The 19,564-nt window shown below is 40.0% G+C and overlaps 1 protein-coding gene across 1 annotated transcript in view; it reads right to left on the minus strand.

Annotated features, from left to right (window-relative positions):
• LRP1B (LDL receptor related protein 1B) overlaps positions 1-19,564 on the minus strand; it is a 631,162-nt gene that overhangs the window by 293,898 nt on the left and 317,700 nt on the right. Inside the window, exons 4-5 of the mRNA XM_066553313.1 lie at positions 1,875-1,994; positions 120-248 (exon numbers count right to left, since the gene is read on the minus strand). Of these exons, the coding sequence (XP_066409410.1) occupies positions 120-248; positions 1,875-1,994 (249 nt within the window). The remainder of the gene's footprint in view (positions 1-119; positions 249-1,874; positions 1,995-19,564) is intronic.

Here is a 19,564-nt window from a genome sequence, read left to right on the forward strand (position 1 = left end):
TGTAGTGGAGTGAAGGAAAGTTCATCTCACCTGTGTTCATCTCTGGCTTTTCACATGACTCCTCCGGGACCAAACCACAAAATATTTTCAGGAAGGTAAAAAAAGAAGTTAAAACTTACTATTTTTGGCCTTGCAGGACTTGTTATCAGGCTGAAGCACATAACCCTCCACACAGCTGCAAGTGTAGGATCCTTCTGTATTTACACACATCTGGCTACAGCTTCCATACGTGTCACATTCATTCACATCTAAAGGGACATTAACAAGATCTAGTTTAGGGATTAGGAAAAAAGAAAGAAATTCAATAAAATTGAGTATTCTAAGCAAGTTTTATAAGTCATGAATCATTTTGGTGGGAGGCCTGATGTTTTTCCTTTCCTAAACCATGAATTTATCAGGGATGTTGGCTGTTGAAATCACTCAAGTAGCCAGGAAGAAGGGCAGGAGTTTTCAAATTCAATAGCTCTTAATTTTGAAAGATAAAACCTTCATTATTTCAAGTAGTCTCCAATGCCGGCATCATGTCAGGGAGACATTTGGGTCCTTGTTAGCAGCAGAGATCACTAGTTATCAGGGTTGATGAATGGAGCAACATTTCAGGAGAGCAAGTAATTGATTACCCTTCTCAACCTATTTATGCTGGCAATGTCTTACAGTTCCTTAAATGAGCTGTCACCATGTCTCCATTAAACCACCATCCAACATCAAAAACTATATACTCTAATAAATATAAAGAACATTTTTCTCAACTAGGGTGTATAAAAATAATACCATAAAATCAAGATAAGCTATTTAACAGTGGTTGAGGGTTTAAGTAATAAATTGACATTCTAAAAAAATCCACTGTTTAAATTATTTCCTGAGATATATATTTTAATCACAAAACATGACAGCCATATAGAGAAAGAACTTATAATAAATTATATTTATGAAGAATCTGGCTCAGTACTTTTAGTTGGAGAGAGAAGTGATTGGTAGTGAGAACATCCATAGGGCCATAGAACTCAATTATGATTATTAATAGAGACAAAAAATAAAGCAAGAAACAAACACCTGGACAGAGATTGAAGAAGTCATATATTTCAAAAATGGAAGAGAACAGTCTACAATTTAATTCTACAATTAATTACTCCAAAATAACATTCCCAGCTAAATTGTGTATCCTTGGGAGGCTTCATTTATAAAATCCTAATCTAAGTAAGACTTCATTGCTGCGAGGTGAAACACTTCAAGTTTTAGAGACTCTCCTGGTGGGGAGGTGTGGAGAGAGAGCAGCTCACACAACTGAGCTGTAACTCCAGAACTCCTCCAGTCCAGCTGAGCTGTGGGAAATAGTAAAGGGAAGATGATGCTTAAAGCAAACGTTGTTTGAAGCAGGCAGACCTGAACTTTCAGTGATTGGCTAGAACAATTGTCTGTAAGCTCTGGCAATAGTATATTGGCTAGAAGTTTTTTAAAATACTCTGTAACAACAACAAAAAAAATCTTTGACTGCTGGCAGTATGTGAGCTGTTACCATCTTCCAATTGTCTCAGTGATGTAACGAGGCTGATCTACAACAAAGCTCAACAAACATATCCCAACAGTCCCACCCTATTCGTGAAAAACCCCAGCACACTGATCCTTCTGTGACTTCAGGGGAGCTGCTGCAGGGGCACAGGAGCATTAGAGAGTCAGGAGGGAGGTCCTGATTCTCATTTTAGGGACACTCTTTCCTATTCCCTGCCCCAAAAGCCCACGCTTGTCCCTGACCAACGCCTTTGAAGAAGCATGAGGAAGCAACGTTTCTGTGCTGGCTGTCCACCAGCTCCCTGGCCCTGAGAGCCAGCAGGGAACCATGGAGCACCTGGATGTTGATGGTATTTCTGGTTTACCTGTGCAGCTTCTCCCGTCAGCGCTTGTTTCGTATCCATCCCTGCAGTAGCAGCGGGTGCCGTTCCTGGTGATGGCACATCTGTGCTGGCAATTCATCTGCTGGCACTTGGGGAGCAGCTCTGGGAATGGCAACAGAGCAAGATGTTACTAAACGTTTGTGTTATTCCTAAATCACAAACTTTTAGAAACACTGAACTACATTTCAGTGCATGTCTCAGGAAGGAAGCACCACTACCATTTACGTTAGCTGGGAATACATCACACACACACACACCCTGTAAAGAACTTGCTATGACAACTCTATGTCAGCAAGTTAAACACTGGAAATCAGCATTTATGTCTATCAAGAGTTGCTCAAAAGTTTATAATTGAGGTGTACTGTTGCTCTGCTTAAACATCCATTTTATGCATGTTAGCCATAACTATTGTTGGGAAAAAAAATAAACTAAAGCAAAAACAATCCTGAAATGGTAACAGTTATAAAAAAAAAAATTGTCAACACCTATGTCTTTATTATTCCTCATACCAATTGATTTTCTAACTTTTAAAAGCTTGCTTTGATTTAATGATGTGCACACACAACCTTCACACCAGACAATGGAGATACATTCTGCCTCAATAATTTAACGTTGGATGTGTAATACTGGATAAACCCATGGAGATTATATATGTCATTACTGCAGACATCCTTCATAGAATCTGCTTAAATACACACCATCAGCACAATGCATGATGCAAACAAACTGTAGAAATCTTGTAGAAATACAGACTGCAATGTTTTCCAGAATGAAACAGCACAAAACCAAACAAAAACCACTCCAACCCTTCCCAGCTCAAGCTGTCATGTTTCAATAATTTTGCTGATCAAAAAAACCCCACTATTTTAATGAACAACACTTTTTTCCCCCTCCAGGAAAAGGAAAAAAAAAGATTGAGAAACCCAGCTTAAGGAGGTGCTCTGAGGGTATTTTTCAAAACTATTCAGATGAGTCAGAAAGTAACCTGCAAATGGACAGAGAAATTTCTGCTACAGGGCTGGCTTTAAGTAACTGGGTATGACCTAAGGAAAATGAGAAATCTGTATCCTAATATGGGAACAGTTTTAATCCATCTGATCATTATTCATGGAGTTCTACTTGGGAGTAGAATGAACTTGAATATGAAGAAGAGTCTCTATCAGCATCTGAGCCCTGGAGCTTCCATTCTGGAGCGACTGCCGCTGTCAAAATTAAGCTGAAATTTTGGGAGAAAAGCGGATGTGGCTGGCACACAAAGTTACTACTTATTCTAATGCAACTACTTTAAAAAGAAAGTGGTTTCACACAATTTTCTCAGGGCATTCCCTAGAACTCTTTGCCACACAATCTACAGACTGCCCAGAGGTCCATAAACCACGCACTCTGTAAATCTGCCCATTTTCCCAGTGGTTTCTGGTATATTTCTCTGCCTTTTGGGCCCGTGCATAGGAAGATAATGCATTTTGTGGCTGTGGCTGGCCTTGTTGTTTTCCTGTCCCTAGTTCAGTCCTTAAAATCTGCTACACGTTTCCAAGAGCAAGTCCCAAATAGAGGGTAAACTGGAGAACTTCCCTAAAATGGTTCTGCAGGCTGAGATGTAGAGCTGTTGAGTTAATACATCTATCTGAACAAAATCACCACATACATCTCATTTTCTGAGCAAACATGGATCAACCATCTTTTACCACCTATAATTTTCTTCCTCCAATATTTGGCTGATGCTCCACAGCCAGGAGCTCCTACTGGATGAGAACTGTTTGACTCACAAACAGGGAGTCTTGGTTTGTTTGCACTCTTTCCATAATGGATGCAGACAGGCAGCAGCTTGAACCAGAACAGAGCTGCACACAGCCAGGAAAGCTGGAGAACAGTGACAATAAATTGGCAATTGAGGCCCATTTGGGGAAAATTAAAAACAAAATTAAAAAAAAAAAACAACCAAAACAACCCCAAGCAACAACAACAAAGGTCTATCTGCTCATTTTTTTCCACAAAAAATGGCTGTATTTCATTAATTTTAGGTTATTCCAGTATCACATGAGTGGCTTTTAGCACTAAAATAGTTGCATTTTCCTTACAAAACCATTAAAGAACCACTGCTAGCTGCCATCTGTTTCTGACTTCAGACTGACATTTTCCCCTTCTCCCCTAAATTATACATCAGATCATTTCAAATACATTTTGGTTTTTTTATTGTGACAGACACTTTTTGGCCCCAGAAATTTTTGCTCTGTTGCTGATCTGCTAACCCCGCTGAGGGAACCCATAAGTGAAAAAGCAAAAAACACAATAACAAAGTAGAATAGATTAATAGAATATAACAAAACAGAATAGATTAGGAAAGAATATTTCATTTGAAAGGGACCTACAATGATCATTTAGTCCAACTGCCTGAGCCCTTCAGGACTGACCAAGAGTTAGGGCATGCTATTAATGCCTCTACCTGATGCCTCTAATAAATAAAACATTAAACACTAAAATAGCAAATGTATTTTCTACTTTACTAGCTAGTTTGTAACAGCTGTAATAGTGATCCTGAAAACCTTTGGAAGAAAACAGAGTTTGACTGCCTCTGGCAATGTTTGAAATATTGAAGGACAAGCTATGGAAGACAGTGTATACATTTAAGGCTTGGTTAGATTTGTAACAGGTTTCTTGGGAAGTGAGGAGGCAAAGAAAAATCATGAAGCAGAACACTGATATTTTTAATGCTCCAGCTAGGACATTTAAAGAGATGAAAGCCAGGGACTGTCATTTCTTGTCTCTTCTAAGATTCTGCACCCACTTTGATCTCCCTTTCTCAGCCAGAACTGGTTTACAAAGTACACAGGCAGTGAAGAATGAGCATCACTGAGCCTTCCACTTTCATCACAGCTACAGAAACCTCTGCATTTGTCAAAGCCTGGTATTTCGGCTGCAAGATTTAAAGGAAGGAGCTGCACTGAAGGAAACAACAGGAGAGAGCTTTACAGCTCTCTGGCAGAGCCACAGTTCAAGACAAGGAGCTGCAGAGCAAGCCCTGAGATTTGCAGAAATACGGGGGAGCAGAAGCAGCTGTGAGCGCCTTTAGGATGATCTACTTTCCCCAAACCCAGGGAGTAGTGATTTAGGTCACTTTGTTCAGTATTTTCTTTCTTCCACAGGAGACATGAAGGGCAGCATTTTTTACTTCCCTACATCTCCATGAACTCTCTGAAGTTGTGAGCCAGGTCTGCCACAAAAGCCACCCATGCCAATCTTAGGCTTTCCGCCTTTCATGCTGCTCTAACTCCCAGGCATCTGGTCCCACAGGAGAGCAGTCAATCAGGCAAAGATGCTGCTGATCTCACCTCCCCTAAAGTGATACACCTTTGACAATGACTCAGAGGAGCTGTAAGCTTCCTGGACAAACTGCTCCCACAGGCATTCACCATAATAAAATCCTGCCTTCATTTATTCCTTCTGTGTTCAATGAAACACACTGCTTATCACAGTTCATTCAAGATGAATGATATAAGGAACTAACTTCCCCTGAATGGCTTTTTAATGAAAGGTTTAAGCAATTGATCTGACTATCCTTTTTGTCAGTTCCTCCCGAGCTGACATGAGGTTCACAAAGGGTTCACACCAGGTTCTCATGCTCAGATGTTTTGGCTGTTTCTACAAAGTGAAAAATAAGCTCAGCGTGGAGCTTCTTAATACTGAATTTATTTGTTTATTTGGTGGCTATTGGGGACTGTGGAAAAAAAAAACCAAAAAAACCACCAAAAAAAAAATCCCACAGATTTACCAATGTACCTGTTTGTCACAGTTGAGACAGCCACAAAACACAGGGAATCACCAAATAACTATGCTAGAAGTCCTCACCCCATACAGAGTAACACCACAACTCACCAGAAGGCTTAGGCTTCAAGCATCTACTCTTCTTGTTCTTTAGCCCAACCTTTTACACCCTCATGGTTACTGCATTGCACCTGTGTGCCCTCAGTTCCCTTTGGTGCTTGGTCAGCACACCTCACCTCATTACCTTCAATGCTGCTCGCCTGCTTCTCACAGCTGTACCCACTGGGGATGAGGCTGGGCCAGCCCCACTCCCAGTTACCACAAACTGTGTGCCTACACCTGTTAGCTTTGTCTTTCCAGACAGGGAAAACAACCAAGGCCAGGTTGGATGGGGCCCTGAGCAGCCTCACCAGGTGGGGTGAGGACTGGGTGCTGTGGGATGCAATTAGATGCTCTGTAAGGTCTCTTCCAACCCAAACATTTCTGTGATTCTGTATGATCTTATGAAAGCAGACTTGAGGCACACACAGAGAAAAGTGTACTTAGGTGCCATTATTCCTGAACCTCCTGCATGATAATAAAGTCTTCTGGCTGCAATGGGTTCCCAGTTATGTAATATGAAAATCCTGTCCTGTTCTTTTTGTAATGACAATATATACTGGAGAGTACTGACAACATTTCAGTACTCTGTGAATTAAAATTTACTGACTCTGTAATGTTGATAAACATCAAAAATACAGAGCTGGTGCATATAAAAGAAACTGGCTGAAGTTTACATGCTGAAAGTGCCAGACAATACACCAAGGGGATAAAAGCAAGAGCTTCTGTTGTCAGTTCAGGACTTCCCAATTTGAAACAACAAAGGATCCTTGTCACATAGTTCACCAGAGAGTGACCAGGAGCTACCAGTGCAATGCTGCCTGGGAAAAAGGGAAATGCATCACTGAGAGCACTGGGAGAAATGTTTCCCATAGAAAAGTGTTGATGTCAAGGCCCAGGATGCTCCTGAGTGCTTCCCTTCCAGGAGGCAGCTGCTGGCAGCTGTGCACACCCCAATGGGTACAAGGAAAATAAACTCAGCTTTAAGCAGAATCACAGCCTGAGGGATTAGCAGGGGAATGGAGAGCTGCAATCTGATGGGGAGACTGTAAATTTTCATCTTGATTGGTGCCAGGGGATGAAAATGAAGAGGAATTAGGACTGCTGTCTATGAATATATCAGAGGATCAACAGCAGGGAAAGAGACAATTTAAACTAAAGGGCTATTGGCAGAAGTACAAATGAGTATAAATTGCCCATTAATAAATTCTGGCTGAAAATGAGAAGGTTCTTAGCTATTAACATAATCAGGTTCTGGAACTCCTCTTTGAGTGGGAAGAGCAGGGACAGAAAATAAGTGCTTGCTTTTGACATGGATCATGATAGACCAAGGAAAACCAGCATATGGAAAGGGCCCTGAAATACCAGAAACCATTTATGTGACCCAGGAGGTTCCTTCACTCTGTTCCTCAAGCAACATACTACCTGATGCTAAACCACAAGTTTTCATGATGGAACTAAGATATTTTCCTTTTCCTTGTGTCTGAAATATACCCAAAGGAAAACTTACAGGAGCTTGTTACTCAACTATTCTTCTAATTGAACTCTGTGCAATCTCTTTTTTTTTTTTCTTGAATATTAGTATTCTTTTTGGCATCTTTATGTTTCATAAATTTACTTGATTTTATCTCTGTTTTATTCAGTTTTTGTGATTCAATATTCATACACTAATGTCTAGACTATTCTTATCACACACATGCCATAACCCTTATTTTTCTTTTCTGGCTTATGCTTTGAGTTTTTTAAGAACAACCCTTTCACAAATTAGATTTTGTTGCAATCTACTGTAAGTTTTTTGTTTGTTTGTTATTGTTGATGCTAGAGAGACAATATAAAGCTCCATGGATTGCTTCTCTGGCAGAAAAGGGTGGCTTGATTGATAGAGTTCAACTGCTGGACTGAAATAATGCAGCATGTTTTTATCTTACATTTGTTGGGTCATGTTATTAGTTTTTAATATCTTACCACAAAAGCAAAAAGGACAGAACTGTAATGAACTTTGTCAGACACCTCAGCCCATAACTCTGCTATGGTAGATGAAGCATAGAAAAAGAGACATGGAAATCAGAGATCATGACCTTACAGCCCTGCTGTGAGTGAGCTCTGTCAAATTCAGCAGAAAAGCACAAGGAGTCAAATTTAAAAATGTTGGGGTTTATTTGCTCCTAGGGAAAAAAACCCAAAAAACATCCATTCAGAAAAATAAACTGGGCTCTGTTAAAGACTCAGCCATTTACAGCTGAAGTCTGTAGCCAGCCCAGCTGCCCTGCCCCAGGATGCATCAGGTAGTGCAGGATTTCTGTACAACTCACAGACAGGGTAGTCAGGTCCCAGAATGACAAGTTAAAACTCTGCATCCTGAGCTCTGACAGCAAGCCAAAGCAAACTCTAAGTCCTGGGTATAACCACAAGCCTTTTCCTTCACACTGCTGGGATGTCTAAGTTAGGACTGCTGATAGGTAATTCCACGAGTTCAAATTCCTGAGGGCAGAATCTCTTCATAAGGCTGAAGTGTTACAATAATAATTTTAAGACAGAGGGAGAAAAATGATGCTTGAGGATGGTGCTTTGTCCTGGGTACCAGGCTGCTCCTAAATTTTCCATAAATTTTTTACTGGATAAAATGTATTAACAGATTGCTGTATTTCCACCCTTTTTCATTACTATCATCATCAGGCAAGCAAGCCTTTTTTCCAGCAGTATTGATTCAACCTGAGAACACATCGTGCAGCAGCTGGTGCATCCTGTGGAGGAAAGGATGATGGGCTGTGATGTGTGAACACCCCTGGGGCTCAGGAAACACCTGGGAAGTCCTGGCTGTCCCTTCCTAAACCACTGCTGTGAGGACAGTGCTGTCACATAAAGGCTGAGCACCTCATTTTGTCACATTAGTTAGAATTTATTTGTAAAAATGGCCTTAATGCACTGTGTCAGAGCTCAGCCCCATCAGCAGGAGAATCTTGGCCTGCAGCAAGAAGTGATGCAGGAAGTTTTACTGGGAAAAGAGCAGCTGATGGTGGCACATGGATTGTGCTTCACAATTTCACCTGATGTATCTCAACCCTCTATTGTATCTTTCCCCACATCACTGTCTATGTGTTGGCAATCAGTCGCTGAACAACTTAATTTGTTAGTTTAAATAGACATTACAGCATGTTTGTCTGCTTTATGATTACAGGAAAATTACATATCTTGTTTAATCTGCCTGTCAGTCTGCACACAACCAGAAGTGTCTCACTGTGATTATTGTTCAGTGAAAATGGGCACGTCTTGCTGAGTAAGTTCAGGCTGCTTCGGAGTAACAAGATATTTCTTACAAAAGACAGATTTTTTTCCCTCTTTTTTTTTTTGCCCTGCAGTCATTTCAAACACATCAGAGAGAAGAAGGAATGTTGCAGAAAAAAAAAAAAAAAAAAAAAACAAAAACAAAGGAAAAAAAAAACCAAAACCCAACCAACCAAAAAAAAAAAAAAACCAAAAAACCAAACAAAACCAAAAAATAAAAAAACAACAACCAAAAAAACTAAAAACCAACCAAATAAAAAGCCATTAAATAATATGTTTCCATAACATTCAGCAGTTCTTTTCAGAGTATAACTATCTTAAAAATATCACTGAACAGTATCTCCCTACCCAGTCCATGGATAAATTCATTTTTCAAGGATGTACTATTGAAATTTCTGCCTGCCTAAATCTTGACCTACAATATTTGGCTCAGCTTCAAAACAATTTGTTTTATGTGGTGTTCTTCAACCATAGCATCACACAACACTTTAAAAGATGAGATCAGCAGGTAAGGGGCATGTAGAGAAATATTGGCTTCACCCATGGAAATGGCTCATTATCCTGACCTTTTGCTGTTTCAGTTATACCTTGGCTGCCATACACAAGCATAAGCTAAAGAAAAGTTCACCTGGGAAAAAACAAACTGGGTAAATGATTTCATGGCTAAAGAGAGTAATTTATCTGTTTTTTAACCTGGACATGAGATATATAAATTCAAAGGAATAGCTACGAGAAGAATACACATTTATTTAAGTTTATATAAACCCATTTATAGTTATAGGCATATTCAATGCCATTCAATATACCAATTTTCATAGCACTGAGTACATGTTCATGAGGTACAGGTAATAACCTTTATGGGTGTCTAATGAGATATGAAGCCTGACAATACTGCACACGTGAAAAGGCCAGAGATGAAAGCAGGGAGTGATAAAGTCTGAGAATGGCAGAATGGAAAAACTACAGAGAGGTCCAGAAGTCAGAAGGAGCAGATCACCTGGGCTTTTTAGTGGTCCGGACTCAGTAGTATAAAATGCATTTCCAGAATGAGCTCACAATTTCTCAGCCTTGTAAGCAAATCCCAGTTGAGTGCGTGAGGAATGCTTGGCCACCAGAGCAGCAACTTGCTGGCAGGAGCAGAGCAGGCTCTGCTGGGAAAAACGCTCAGGAATGTTTTGTGGCAGTAAAGGATGCTCAGAAAGCTCTCAGGGGGAGCTCTGGAAATCTAAGTAACGTTGGAGTCCCTGATTGTCTCTCCTGTCCCCTCACCTAGGCACACAGTTCCACCCAGCTCATCTGGTCACTGGATGACAAGGACTTCTAAGTGGAAAAAGTGTGGCTTCCTGTGGTTTTAGATATGTTTTTCAGCTTTATTTATATATGGGAAGCCAGCTCACAGTACAGCATCATCAATGCTCAGTGCCTCTCTTAAAACAGTCTCTGAACCATCTCACTCCCTCATGAGCTCACCCAAAACCCAGGGTGTGTTTTCATACCTGGATTTCTGGGCACGGCCCAGTCCAATGGCCCACAAAAATCAGCTGAAAATCTCTATAATGTGCCTCAAGTGAATACACCCCAGCATGGCAATGCCCTGTTCCCTACATGAGGCACACCAAGATGTCTCAGTCCTCCTCTGGAGCAATAATTTCTAGGGATAAATAACAAGTTGAGACTCTCTTTGTTGTGTTGCCTCATCTAATGCTATAGATATAACGGTGCAACAGAGCTGGGAAGGGTGTGGAACTTTTAAAATATTGCAGAGAGGCCAAAAAAATATTATTTTTCTTTTACTGATACTTGAGGGGGAAGGGGGTGAAGAAAAAGGGAAAACAAAAAAAAAAAAAAAGCTGGCAACTTTATTTACTTTGCTCGGTTTGTAGTTATGTGGAAAACCATAATTAAATCATTCTGAAATCACAAAAGACACCTGTAATAGCTTTTCCCAATGCCCAATTTCATGCCTCTTCATGGAAGTAGTACCTCAGAAATTGCTTCTCTTCGTGAACACAACTACACTTGACAGATAAAATCCTCAAAAAATTGCCAAGCAGAAACCTCAGGCTCATGAGGCAGAGCCTTTCTGGAAACTCAGCCAAGGACTTGGAATCAATTGCAAAAATAGCAGCAGGTTCCAGAGAACCAAACATGAGATTCAGTAAGTGAACATTGTGTATGTGCAAACTAAACCCAGTGAAGGATAACAGAAAGGACTTTAGGTTAGAAGCAAAATTAAAAACTGGTAGCAAGGAAAAATTATGCTAGAGAAATAAAATCCTTATTCAATTATTGACTGTTTTTATCCCAAGGAGACAGACATATGTACTCCTGGACCCTGGCAGGGACTACAATAAGTGACACACTCCCTCACAAGCAGATGTTCAGTCACCTAAGGAAGCTGAACATTTAAATTTCTCCCTGCAGCAAGCAGGGTGGGACTCAAGTTGACTTTTGGAGCGTGTTTGTCCCAAATGGAAGTGAACAATTCATGACAAATTTTGCTTTAGGTTGTATATTGCTGCTGGTGCCTGGAAGCACTCACAATTGCCAGTTTTCAAGGCTGGCAGTGTTTTCCTGGGCATTTCTCACCCATGGGTGTCACCCATGTGTCAGGGTGCACAAGTGCAGGTGTCCAGAGAGCCGGGAAATGGGAGCCATCAAATCCCAAAGCCTAGGAAGTCACTGTGACTCAAACCTGCTGTCCCAGTGCTTGGGAGAACACACACAGTTCCATCTTTGGTGATTTGATGTCATCTCACCTGGCACCCAGCTGGGATTGCTCAGCAAGAACTTTTCTGGAAGCACCAAAGTTGGAGCACCAGCTGCAAACACAATCAGCAACTGTGGCAACATTTGCTGCCGTTTCCTCATGATCCATCTCCCCTTGCTGCATTTCTTATATTTTAGCCAGCTAATGAGCCTTGGCAATGTGTGACTGATTCAGTGGCACTGAGTTTGAAGGTAACAGAAGGCCAAGAGTTGCTTTTCATTCATTTCTTCCTTCAGCTGCAAGTCAGAGCTTCCTTATTGCCCATGCATGGTATTGCCATAACCACACATAATATATGCAGGAAACCTTAATTTTACTGAATATTTTACATAGGATAACATCATTCTGTATTTTTTTCATTGTAGGTTCTCCAGCTGTTGTTTCAGGATTTTATTTTTTTTTTCTTTGCAAAGCATTTCAGGTCTCTAGAGCCCAAAATAAAACCCCTTCCTTTTCCCATCCTATAAATCAAAGAACTGGTGAACAGAAAACTCCAGTGATGAATCATTTCAGCCACCTGTAGCTTTTAGGATCAAGTACAGTTATATTTTTATGTAGCTGCATGTACCTTTACATGTAAAGGAAAAGAAAAAAATGCAGTTTTCACAGGAGATGTCATTTACACATTTTATTAGTGGCCATAATGTAAATAAATGCAATCCCTGTAACCTGCCCCTTGCTTCATTCTTGGGCCACAAGCAGAAAAGGCTGAGAAAAAAGTTAATAAAACATGATGGTTCTCAGTGCCAATTTCAGGATTCCAGAGCCTGAGATTATGGGAGGCAGAGCTGCAAAGGATAACACTGAAAATGAGACTCAGGTGATGTGCTTTGGAGGCTGAAGGGCACCACAAAGATCAGCCCTATTTCCACCTCCTGAGAGTAAACATGGAATTGCCAAGGTATTTACACCAGGGCTACATGTGTTACTTTATTTAGTTATTTATTTACTAACTTTTAATAAGAGCCATTAAATACCTGAATATCAGAATGATCTGTAAAGAAAAAATCTGAATAGATGATTACTGTGGGGGAAAAAAAAACCAACAAAAAAAACCCAACAAAACTCAAAAAACAGTTAAAGAGGGAATGAGTTTGAATGGTTTCAGGACAATTAAATTCTTCCTGAAGAAAAAAAAATTAAATTGAGAGAGCATTTCTAGCAACAGCAAGATTTAAATATGTACACTTCACCTTCACTTTTTCTAACAACCAAAATATAATAACTCTACTGAAATTTAGAAAAAAAGTCTTGCTTTATTCTGAAAAGTCTATTAGCATTATTTTTTTTTTTGCCCTGTTTGGACATGTCTTTTTGATATCTCCCAAGCTTTCTATTTTGCTCCATGCTCCTCATTGTCCCTCCCTCCACTGCACTACCAAATACTCTCCATTCTGAACACATTCAATTATTCTCCAAAAAGCATCATTTTCTACTTCTCTCAAACTTCTTCACTGCTCTCAGTCCAGCATACAGAATAAAGGACAGCAGAAACAAAAGGCTTTTCTTTCAACTGCCTCTAAAAGACAGGGGCATATCTAACTAAAAGAAAAATACACAATACTTGCGTAACTGTGAAAAACAATTCCACTACCACATTTAAAAAGGAGAGGTTCCAGAAGGCAAAATTGTTATTTTGCAGCATTTTTTTTTCTTTCTTGTTTCTTTTTGATGAGGTTGTAGGAAAACCTCATCAAATTAGGATTAGGAAATCCATTACGAAAAACTCCTGTTACCTGACTACACCTGTACAATTAATTAAAACTATTTAACATGCATTAAATCCGATGTGGGTTTTTGTTTCATGCTTTAATGAGTACTGTGGTGAACTCCAGCCACATCTGCTGCTGGTCTCCCTGTGGCACCACATCCCCTCAGGCCAGGTTACCACCATAAGGTTCCATCCTGCCATCATCTGAAGCTTTGCAAATGCCACAGTTCTCATGAATTTAACCTGATTGATTTTTTTTTCTGTGTGTTTGTGCCAGTAGCAATTCAGAGTGATGAGGAGACAGCAATTCCCATTTCCTGCCACAGCTTTTTCACCGTCCTTCCACACATCTCTCCTCAGACACAGAAGAAGAAGGACAAATCCAGTAGCCTTCAGTGGTTAAATGTCAGTTCACAAGCAGCTTTGGTGATTTCTTTGGTGTAGTGTTAGTAGTTGTTGCACATGCATTTATTTTAACGCGAGACAGAAAGTTGGTTCTGTGGTTGGAAAATAAAAGTTGCTGGTTTGTCACTCCAGTTTTGGTGCTAAGTTGCTTTTTCAGCCCTGTCATGTTTCCCTTTCCTAAACTGATCCGTTTTCAGAAGCACACAATGGGAATCACCTGGTAAGAGCCCCACATTTTAAAGAGAATATAGGAGATCACAAGAGGAATCTGCATCAGGCACAAATCCACAGAGGGTTGTTTTCTTCTTTCTACAATTAAGCTCATTGTGGCATAGCATGACTTTCATAGTTTTAATAGTACAACTGAAAGTAATACTCAAAATATCTGGAGGAAATCCTCCACCATCCTCTGTCCATCCCCTAAGGAGCTGTTCCAAAGTGATGCCACCATTAGCCCTCCTGTGTATCCCACAGGGTAACTCCACATCTGTGGTACAACTCATGGGGTGGCTGTGCCCTGTGAAGGCAGCAGTTCCAACTTTCATGAGATGAATTTTGAATTTACATAAATCCAGCCATACATATTTAACACACAGCTCCAGAGCTCCTTCCCAAGCTTCACTGTCTCATGCAAAGTCAGCCTGATGTAGCCTGCAACATCCAAGGAATCCTGCGGTATTTGCTGGGTCCCCAGGACGAAGGAGGAATTGATGAATCTGACTCCATGTTCTTAGAAGGCTAATTTATTATTTGATGTACTTATATTATATAAAAGAATGCTACACTAAAAGTATACTAAAGAATAGAGAAAGGATACAGACAGAAGGTTACAAAGAATGGTAATGAAAACCTGAAAACTCATGACTGCTTTGAGTCCCGACACAGCCGGATTGTGATTGGTCTTTAAGCCAAAACAATTCACATGTTGGATAAACAATCTCCAACTGTCACAGACATATTTTATGAAAAATCCTTTCATTAGGATTTTTTCTCCTGAGAAGCTGGGAAGCTGCAGCTTCTCCATGTTTTGCTGCTTTGGAATGTGATTTGGAGGATTGTTTACCCAGCATGTGAAATTGTTTTTACTTGATGACCAATGACAGCCACCTGTGTCGAGGCTGTGAGCAGTCACAGGATTTTATTATCATTCCATTCCTTTCTATTCTTTGCTAGCCTTCTGATGAAATCCTTTCTTCTATTCTTTTAGTATAGTTTTAATATATAATTTTCTTTTAGTATAATATATATAATAAAATAATAAATCAGCCTTCTGAAACATGGAGTCAAGGTTCTCATCTCTTCCCTTCTCCTGGGACCCCTGTGAACACCACCACACCCAACCACATTCCAAAGCAGCAAAACAGGAGAAGCAAATCAGATAATTACTGTTTTCATTTTTCTCTGAGGCTTCTCAAGCTTCCCAGGAGAAGAAATACTGGTGAAGGGATTTTTCAGAAAATATGGCAGTGACAGAATCCTAAGGCAGAACACAACCCAGAAAAGAGTCTGTATCCTCACAGTCACATCCAGTTTTAAGTGATGCCCTTTAAGTGGCTGATGAATGGACATTATTATAAAGATGTCTACAAGACAGGTCTATTGGAGGATCCTGAATAAAATAAAGACTTCAAATACCATTAAAGTTAATGAATTAGGTCAAGACAGGTAATTTATCACCTGTCTGAATTGGAATCCAATCTGTGGCATCCTTTAAAAAAAGACACATTCAAATGAGGTGGTGTTCTCAGGGAAGTTCATAGTGAAGCTAATCATAATTCAAATGAGAAAATGACTGCAATAGTTTTTTGCAAAGCCTGACAAGGGATTCTGTGCAAAAGCAGCATGGTAAGCAAAAGCAAATTTCCTCAAATTAATTTGACCTTGATGAAAGGAACATATTTTTATCAATCAGACTTAACAAATATTGACTTTAGGCATTAAGTGAAGATATACATAAACATTCAGGTTGTTGAAACAGTTGTCAAGTTCATTTTTCTTCTGAAATCACAGTTTGCTGCTGAAGATCAAACTGAACTTAACCTCTCGAAAAAACCTGCGGCGCCTCATAAAGCAAGAGTCGCATGGATTGGTCTTCTCTGTCTATCAGCTGCTAAAAAAAGATGTGTCACACAGGCAGACTGAAACCTGGAGCCAGAGTGCTGACTAGGATACACACAGCTATGGCACTTGGAATAACCAGAACCACACTGGGCCCTGTGCCATGGCCCATCCTTGTTCAGCAGCACCAGCTGCAGGCTGTGGGGACACTTCTGCTTGTGGGTCCCCTTCACCACGGAGGTTTTATTTCCATAGGAGGGGCAGCAAAGCAGCTTGCTTCAAGGAGCATGATTTATGGGTTACCAAGTAGAGGACTTGCCTAAGAAAAGACTAGAACACAGGCACTGCTTAATTTTGCAAAAATCTGAAAGATGAAAAAAACATTTTAACGGTACTTTGTATTCTCTGCTCTTCGTGGAGGAGGGAGGGGAGAAGAGCAGCTCGTGTACAATGATGCTGTCTTCTTTCAAGTCACTCTAACAGAATCTGAATGAAGAATCAACCCTCACCCTGGGAGAAACAAGATTCCCAGCACATCTCCCCAGAGCTGGGGCACTCACTGAGCAGGTACAAGGTCTGTGCCGCCAGGCAGGGCATGAGCTCCAGGCTGAGGCTGGGAGTCCCTGCAGGAAAATCTCCCTGCTCAAGAGCTCTTCCCTCCTTTGAGCCCAAAAGCTTCTCTGAACTGTCAGATTCCCTGGGAGAAGGCAAGAGCAGGAACCACAGCAGCAGCAGCCAAGCATTTGCAAACATTCTGTAAGGTGAGCACAAGACTGGACTTGAGTACAAAAAGGCTTTTTCTGCACCACAGTATTCAGGCATCTATTTTGTGTCTTACCCAGCCTTCACCAAAGAAACACCTTGGGGCATTTCATGGCTATGTTAACATTTCAATTATGCTGCATTTAAATAGATTTTGTTGTGCTGAGTCTTGCGTCTTGCTAAAATACTTCCCCTTCCATATATAGAGTTATAGAGTTATTTACTAAGGTAAATTCTGACAGAGACTGTACCAAGGAAGCAGCAAAGCAGAAAGTCACAGTATTTGCCTCTCCTTTTTAAAAATTCTCTCTGTCTCTCCATTTTTCATCTGCTCCCTGACTGAAGGCTGTGCACAGAGAACACTGCAAAGACAGAAGCAGAGCTCCGTAAGGAATCTTCAGAACGGATTTCGCGTGAGGAATAGCAAAAGAAGGTTTCTTTTCTCCTAGAACTGGCTGTAAAATGAGCTGGAGATCAGCCTACCTGCTGGAGTGGCCAAAAAGGGACCAGGCCAACATAAGAAATCTGTGAACAGCCTGGGAATGAAAGGCTGTAAGTAACTCAGGGAGCCACTCAGCCAACCATGTACGCCAATACTTTTCCCTCAAATATTCCTGAAGCTTATAGGAAGCTATAGAAGCAAAGAACTGGCAGATAAAAATTGCCTCCATAATTTAGCAGCCTGTCTGTAATGACTGACTTCCCCACAAGCCCTGGAAATGTCAAAGCCTCTCCTAGCATAGTTTGCAGAGCTCCCTTAAACACTCGTGCACAGCGAGCCCTCCGGAACCTGCGGCTTCCTGAGCCATGGAACAGCCTCACACTCTTTGAAGAAAGAAGAAAAACTAAGAGTCAGTTAAGTTTCATCACTGTCTCCTCTTCCACCTATTCCTGGCTCATGAAAGTGACAGTTGGCTAATTCCAGACTAGCTAGGTATAAAGGTTTTTTTTTTTTTTCCCCAGCACAGGCTGTGCCTTTCTTCTGCTGCCTTAGCTGTTCTGCAAGTGACAAATGGTGCAGAGCCTGAATATTTCCCTACATGTATATTTAAGATTTGTACTAACTGCTGTTTATCCAGAGAAAGTAATGGCTTTCAATCCTGGTGAAAATTATAACAGATTCAGGCCAAGTTTTTACTGAATCTGGTTTTATGAGAAAGAATAAAACAAGTGTGCAGAGCTCTTCAGCAAGTTATACTGCTCACTTTTTTTTATGTGCCTAGAAATATTTGAGGCAGTGTGAAGGTGATCTCTGGAGGATATATCCAATACCCACTGTTACCCTTACAATCCCATGCTGAAACATCACTGCCAAAAATAGCCTCCTAAAGGTGACACTTCTATAAAAGATGTCACAAGTTGCAGCAAGAGGCTCAGGAGTATATAAGTCATCTTTACAGTTCTACTGCACATGTATTTCCTACATTTTCTTTTTCCTATTTGATATCCCTTCTCCAATTTTACAGCAAGTTTTTAGGTTTGAAGCTTATTTTCAATACATGCAGTTGTGCATGGGGTTTACTTGAAAAACCTCATTATTATATGAATGTGAATATATCTACAGAAGAGTGGGTTTGAGCCAAAAAAAAAGGAATCTGGAAGCCAAAGAGCAAGTGACCACTTTGTACATTTACAAGGCAAAGAAAGCAGCTATTGCAACAAAAAAACCAGCCAAAAAACAAAGCAAGAAAAAACCCCACAACAAACAAACAAAGAAACAAACAAAAATCCCAAAAAACCAAAAGCCGCAACCAACACCAAAAAAAATCCCCCATAATTTAATAAAAGTAGGAAAAATGAAAACATTCCCCACACGGCTTCCAAAGAAACAAGTAACGAACAGATGTTAGCACAGGTATTTGTGCAAAGATTTTCATCTGTGTGTTCACTTTTTAAAAGCATCAACACCATCACATGATTTTTATTGTAATATTTCCCAAAACCTCACTTTTCTCTACAGTGACCACTTATTTCTGCATTTGCTTGTCATTCTCAGCACAGCTAAGGCTCCAGACCTGATTCAGATTTTGAGGAATAATATCTGTCCACTGGTAAAATCCAATGGAATATTTACATAGAAAATGCTTATTATTATTCAGGTGACATAAAGGCTGTTGTGGGACCTAGAAGTGATGCTAATTTTAGGTCATATTTCCAACTGCAGGGAGCAGCTTTTTTTATTTTATATTTTATTTCACTTTCACTTGCTCTACTTGTCACTGCAGTAGGTGATTCAGGTACAGGATGCAGATGAACTGCAGGATATTAGCTGCTGGTGTAAGAAATATTTCTACAGTTTTACTACAATGCTTCAGACCCATTTCACATCCACAACCATTACGATAAAATATCAGGGGAAAAACAACCCTGAATGGTTAAATTAATAAAAAAGGAATTGTGTAAATGAGGTTGTATGAGCATATCCCACCTCCTACCCTTTTTGTAGGAAAGAAATACAATTTTTTAATAGCTTTTAGTACAACTAAGGAAAACTAACATTTTTCTTTTAAAGCTTGAAAAAATTAGTCAAGAAATAGAAATTTTAGCTTTCCTTCAAATACAATTTGCTCCATTATTCAAATAAAACTATGATCCTACTAGAAGTGCCCCTCAAAGTTGTTGTAGGGTTTTTTTTTTTGAGATAGGAAACATTTATTAAAAACAAACAAAGGGACAACATCAAATGATGTAAGTTTGTTATCTCAAATGATATAACAACTTCAGTGATGTAAGTTTAGGGCAGTTAACAGAGGCTACCTTTGGGGGAAAAAACCCAAATTCACAACCTAAAGATCCTACAATCTTACAAGTAGGATTCAT

This window comes from Molothrus aeneus, chromosome 7 (assembly GCF_037042795.1).
Source record: "Molothrus aeneus isolate 106 chromosome 7, BPBGC_Maene_1.0, whole genome shotgun sequence".
Lineage (NCBI taxonomy): Eukaryota > Metazoa > Chordata > Aves > Passeriformes > Icteridae > Molothrus > Molothrus aeneus.